Source organism: Sinocyclocheilus grahami, unplaced genomic scaffold, assembly GCF_001515645.1.
Source record: "Sinocyclocheilus grahami isolate Dianchi unplaced genomic scaffold, SAMN03320097.WGS_v1.1 scaffold573.1, whole genome shotgun sequence".
NCBI classification, from domain to species: domain Eukaryota; kingdom Metazoa; phylum Chordata; class Actinopteri; order Cypriniformes; family Cyprinidae; genus Sinocyclocheilus; species Sinocyclocheilus grahami.
The window spans coordinates 38,232-44,277 of NW_015505752.1; the positions used below are offsets into that span (position 1 = coordinate 38,232).

Below are 6,046 nucleotides of genomic sequence, written 5' to 3' on the forward strand. Positions count from 1 at the left end.
TGAAAGATGAAGCTCGCGATTACGGTAAGGGGTGTTACATTTCCGACGAGTGTCCGGCCAATCACAATGCACTGGGTCAGCTGGCCAATCAGAGCAGACTGCGCTTGTCGGAAGGAGGGACTTTGTAGAAAACAAAGCGTTTGAGAGAGGCGGGGCATAGAGGACTTACAATAATGTACAGTATTTGAAAAATAATGTGTTTTTTAACATTAAAGCATGTCAACATATTCTGTTACACCAAATAATGATCTTTTAAAAAAAGCATCATATGACCCCTTTAAAAATACAGCAAAGGCATTTGGAATGCAATCAAAGGCAGATTGGTGACATCTGGTGAGAGAAATAAAGCAAATCATATATAATATCATGGTGTAACCACCAGATGCCTGTACAGCCCTGTATAAAGAGAGCCGTGTATTCCCCAGTTGCTTTTAGTTTTTTTTTTTTCAGACTTAACATTATTAGGTTTTGCATTTGGATATTTAATTATCATTAAAAACTACTATACTTCATCTGATTTTAAGAGGGAAAAAAACTGCTTTGAATTTTTGTTTTCATATTTTCATTTTAAGATTAATTTCCTGTGGCGGTCACGAAGATTGCAAGTGTAACTGTTTTTTTTCTTTTTTTTTTTTTTTTTAAGACCAGAAGTGTCAGAAAAGCAAAACAGGACAAAAGTTTACCTCATGCTTCCAGTGCTCTTGCTGTTGTGTAGGGTCTCCTTAGCAGGTTTCTGTGATGACAAGGCTCATAAGTAAAATTGAAATTAGGCACCCACAAAGATGACTAAACAAATAGAGGATCAGTGCCTTTGGGCCTTCCACTGCAGCAGCCTTGTTTTGACCCGATGACCTTTGTTGGCCTGCTGTGGCATTTAAACCTAAAAGAATAAAGCATTGAACTTTATGTAATTTTCTTCCTTTTTTCCCCCCTCTGGCAGCTAATAATGTTAATTTGATAATGTGAATATGTAATACCTCATGTTCTTGTGGCATTGAATTAATAAAGCATTAAAAAAAAACGAAAAGAAAAAAAAATGAAAGCTAACCTTAAAAGAATTGAAGTTACATTTAACGCATGAATTAATAAGTTGCCTCAAACCTTTTTTGCTTGGTTTTCGAGATAGGGGTTTGTGAATTTCTGGAGACGCACACTAAAAGAAAAGAAAAAGAACGAAAACAACCACTGGAACCAATTTGAGTGGTGCGGTTACCTTAAGCGAACACCAGAGCAGCAAAATCATTATTTTACCATGAGTGCCATAGTGACCTCTCCCACAGACAGGTCATCGTCTGAAAAACATTATAGATTATGAATACTAATAATTATAAAACCATCAGGACAGGACGAACAGGCTCTGTGATCGTCGTACCATTCATTAGGTCTTTTATCAGCGTGGTGTGGAGGGATTGCGGCATTTTCATCAGCTCTATTGTGAAGACACGGTCTACAGTTGCCAATAATTTGTTCAGATTGGCCTCCATTTCATTTATCCGGTCCTGAGCTGATCCGGTGCAAGCAGAACACTGGGTTCATTTTTATATGTATACAAGATAGAGTATGTATTGACTAATATATGACTGACCTTCCTTCTCAAACTGTTGTATAAACAGCTCTTTTCTCTTGGTAAGTCTAATTTTTTGGTCACAGTTGTGCTGCCCTTCAGAATCCTGACTGACTTTTCTAGTTCTTCGTGGAGCCATGCTAATAATAATAATAACACAAGACAGAACTTCAGCTCTTTTTATGAACAGCACGAACCTCGGAGCAGGTGCTCACCAATTACCTTCTTCTGTGTTTAGTGGTGATTGGCAAACCAACTTAAAAAGTTCACTACCGCCACTTACCGGACTGGATGCGCTTAGTGTTCGCGGACCCCTGGAGCTTCCTAAGGGAACTGAGTTGATGGAACGCTAATAATTATGCTTATTTGAATCATAAAACATAAACGCACCGAATGCAAAAAACCCCCCAAAAAACAAATAATTAATTAAATCATAAAAACGTAAAATATAAATGCTTAAAAAATAAATGCAAAATAATTTTGATTGATTTTATTTGTTTAATTTAACAAACAAGATACGTGAACAAATATGTTGTTCAATTTAAATGATTCAATTAAAATCTTAGTGGGTACTTCATCTAAATATTTTAGATCAAAGCGGTTCGGCTGACAGAAAAGTTTAGGAACTTTCTGGTGGTTTTATTAATTATTTTTATTAATTTATTTTTTTATAAATATTTTGTATTCTCATTATTCTCATCTCATCATTAAAATATAAGAAAATATAACCACATTTTTCACAGTATCCAGATTCTTTCTTAATGATTTGAACCAGAATGTCCATTAAAATATTGTTGCTGTACCATTCATCCCCTTTTTATGGCTTCAGTAAAGAATTTGATTTAATTAAGGATAACTGCAGTAACCAGTTGATCTCTCTTTGCTAATATCTCATCTCCTCCATCTAAATTTGTTTGTGTTGCTGTTTCCTTCTTTCATTTGAGTGGGAACATTTGTGGGGAGTTCTTAGTCGGTATTGTGTTACAAATAAAACTGCTTTAAAAAACTTTAAAATTGCTCACAGAATATATCCTGTGAAAGAAACATTAGAGCGTTTTCATCTGGCTATAGATTACAATTGCTCTTTTTGTAATTTAGAGAGTCTATCGATCATTTGTGTTTTGAATGTCCCTGTTCATCTTTGTTTTGGTCGGAGATGTCACAATTTCTAAGTGTTAAAATGAACTGCATCCTAATTTATCATCCGTTTTACTTCATTCAAATGAATATGCCTTTTCTAAAAGAAAAATATTTAATGATTTGTTTTTGTTATTAAGAAAAGTGTATATTCATCAAACTAAAAGGAGTAACTCGAAATCCAATTTTTCTCATTTTCAAACAGCCTTTAAAGTTTATTTAGAAACTGTAAAGTTTTTTTTTTTTTTAATCGAAAAGCCCAAAAAATTTAATGGCCATTAATTTTTTTCTTTCTCTTTTAAGTTCTTTTTTTTTTTTTTATAGTGTTTCAATTTGAACTTACAAAATATGTTAATGTGAGAAATACGTCAACTTGCTGTTGAATTCTGTAATTTTGAAATTTCAATAAAAAAAGAAGAAGCTTGTGTTTTGATTTTCACAGGTAAGTTAAGGCTTCTGGCAAATATTCTGGAAAATATTGGATGGTGTCGTGGATAGTGGTGGAATCGAAGCGATTATTCAAAATGAAAGCGACAAAACAGCACCACGGTGTCCACATGGTATGAGATCAATTATACTTTTAGTGATACCTGTTTTTCTCAGGACCAGCTCTGTTGTTCGAGAAAACTGGCAATGGAGAGGAGGAAGGAAGGAGATTTTACGCGTTCTGCTTGTCGGGACAGAAAGGACTGCAACTTTTTTCAGTGGGCAGACGAAATGGTTAAATAGGACTAACATAGTATTTATTATTGTACCCAGGGCTGGATTGGTACTTAAGGCCGACGCACTTAAGGGGCCGACAGATCACAATGCGATGAAGAATTTTGCTCCGCCTATATAAAGATCGCTTCACCGCAACTTCTTCCTCGTCGGCTTTTTTCCCACGTTTTCACAGCAGCATTATCAAGAACAGGCTTGCTCTGCGGTGAGTGATGCGGGCCAAAGAGCAAGGCAGGAGGAGAAGAAGAGAGTAGTTGCTATTGCAGCTGCTATTCAAATCTGCGTTTGCGCTTTGGGTGGCACTGAGCCAGAGACAGACGCGTCTGTACAGCGCTGCATTATAACCAATCACACACGAGTCTGTTGAGCTTATGAATGCAATGGCCAATCAGAGACGTTCAGATGAGTCATCGCTGAAACGCAGTGTTTTGTTCACTTGCTCGCTGACTGTTTAGATGTGCGTACGAATGTAAGATATTCATTTCACAGTGTAAACAGCTGATTTAAATGGGAGTTTTTGAGAGTGCCTGAACTCTGGCTAGACTGAAGTGAAAATGTTCTTTGCTCTCTGTAAAATGAAAATGTTATAGCCTAATATAGTAACTTACAATATTGTTATTAAATTCACATTAAAGTCAGTCGTACATGCATACATACATACACTACCAGTCAACATTTTTTTGAACAGTAAGAAAGATCCAATAAAAAAGATCCAAAGATCAGCATTTATCTGAAATGAAAAGCTTTTGTAACATTATAGGCTACATATACCATTCAAAAGCTTGGAGTCAGTATATATATTTTTTCCTTGGGAAATGATAGAAATTAATACTTTTATTTAGCAAGGATGCTTTAAATTGATCAAAAGTGACGATAAAGACCTTTATAATGTTACAAAAAAATTCTATTTCAGATAAATGCTATTCTTCTGAACTTTCTATCCATCAAAGAAACCTGAAACAATTCTACTCAGCTGTTTTCAACATAATAATAATAAATGTTTTTTTGAGCAGCAAATCAGAATATTTGAAGGATTTCTGAAGGATCATGTGACTGGAGTAATGATGCTAAAAGTTTAGCTTTGAAATCGCAGAATAAATTACATTTTAAAATATAGTAATGACGCTAAAAGTTTAGCTTTGAAATCGCAGAATAAATTACACTTTAAAATATACTCAAATAGAAAAGTTATTTTAAATAGTAAAAATATTTCACAATATTACTGCTTTTGCTGTATTTTGAAACAAATAAATGCAAACATTAATCAGGAAACAGGCAATAGTATCCAGCTGCAGCCCAGCAGCACCAGCAGTTTCAGAACCGCAGCCACAGAACCGGAAGTGAGGGGAGGAGCTTACATTTTTTTAAAGAGTAGCACCACCTTACGGTTTTTAAGGGGTCATTTGATTTTAGTACACACGATACGTCATACTTTATGTATGCATTTTATAATGACATATTAAGCATTTTAGAAACATTAATCTTGTGTAATTTAGTTGTAGACATATACAGTTATTCGTTGCATTGTATTATGCGAGTAATTTCCTGTTGATATTAAAAATAATGTTTGAAACTTCTGGGCATTTTATATGAAATATACTTTAATCACAAGATACAAAATAAATGTTTACTCCAAAGTCAAGAACACGTGCATCATACATTTTTCTATATGAATGCGAAAACATTTCAATAAAACATACACACACAAACAGCAGCATAATTTTAAAAGTAACAATCAAAATGTACACAATAATTAAATTGAATTTTATAAAATGAACAATTCACTATTAAGCCCATTTTGTCATGACAATCCTGCATGAAAACTTACAAAATTAACAATTCACTCTTGGGCCCATTTTGTTATGACAATCCTACAAAAATAACTCCCCTGAGCACAAGATGAAATATGAAGGGCACTCTGGAAACTTCTGTTCCAGGAGATTGTTGAGGGCCTTTTCCTTGTCCTCTTCCTCCATTATAAGGAAAAGAGGCTCTTCCACTGGCCCCCTGAGCAGATGTCTGTTTAATGGAGCCATTTCACAACTTCTGTGAGATTACTGGGATCGCCTTCATTACAGAATATTAAAGGAAAATGTAACTTTAATATTTCTTATTAATGTATGTAGATAGATAGTTAGATTTGAGACATACCTCACAAGCGTAGTCTGTTATCCAATTGGAAGGGCCTCTTGTAGGGTTTCTGCACTGTAATATACATGTATCTTGGTTCATTTCAAATTGGTCAGAAGGGGGTGCAAATGTAATGGTGTGCTGGAGGAAATGTCCAGTACCTTTCAGAGAAAACCATCTGGAGTCCACCATCTCCGTATGATGGGAATGTCACACTGGAAGACACAAACATAGAGAAATCTTTAAATATCAACTGCTACATCATAAAGGTCAATTACTTTAACTGATAACTACTTACAGATGTAAAATCAAAGGGTGCTCCCAAGACAAGATGTACTGGAAAACAACAAAAAATAAGAATATCTCCCTGTAAATGGCACAAAAAATTTTTGTGTAAATGGCACAAAAAAACCTTCCTTGTTCCTTATTTGACAACTAAATAATCACACCAATAACTGGTTGCAAAAATGTATAGTATAGCCTAAAATAAATAAA

At 34.7% G+C, this 6,046-nt stretch overlaps 1 protein-coding gene, 1 long non-coding RNA gene and 1 pseudogene across 3 annotated transcripts in view; 1 reads left to right on the forward strand and 2 right to left on the reverse strand.

The window, feature by feature from the left end:
• The window catches only part of LOC107556564 (borealin-2-like), a 3,680-nt gene extending 1,892 nt beyond the window's left edge, over positions 1-1,788 (reverse strand). Inside the window, exons 1-6 of one of the 2 annotated variants that reach the window (XM_016239703.1) lie at positions 1,586-1,788; positions 1,373-1,504; positions 1,252-1,292; positions 1,102-1,153; positions 810-880; positions 684-733 (exon numbers count right to left, since the gene is read on the reverse strand). In XM_016239703.1, the coding sequence (XP_016095189.1) occupies positions 684-733; positions 810-880; positions 1,102-1,153; positions 1,252-1,292; positions 1,373-1,504; positions 1,586-1,703 (464 nt within the window). In that variant the 5' untranslated portion in view covers positions 1,704-1,788. The remainder of the gene's footprint in view (positions 1-683; positions 734-809; positions 881-1,101; positions 1,154-1,251; positions 1,293-1,372; positions 1,505-1,585) is intronic. The other variant, XM_016239704.1, reaches the window with a different exon arrangement.
• LOC107556558 (zinc finger CCHC domain-containing protein 4-like) overlaps positions 1,747-6,046 on the forward strand; it is a 21,040-nt pseudogene continuing 16,740 nt past the window's right edge.
• LOC107556573 (uncharacterized) lies at positions 5,219-5,884 on the reverse strand. The gene is made up of 4 exons (XR_001605295.1): positions 5,850-5,884; positions 5,713-5,766; positions 5,573-5,626; positions 5,219-5,488 (listed from the first exon to the last, which is right to left on the reverse strand). It is a non-coding gene; the product is annotated as an uncharacterized lncRNA (long non-coding RNA).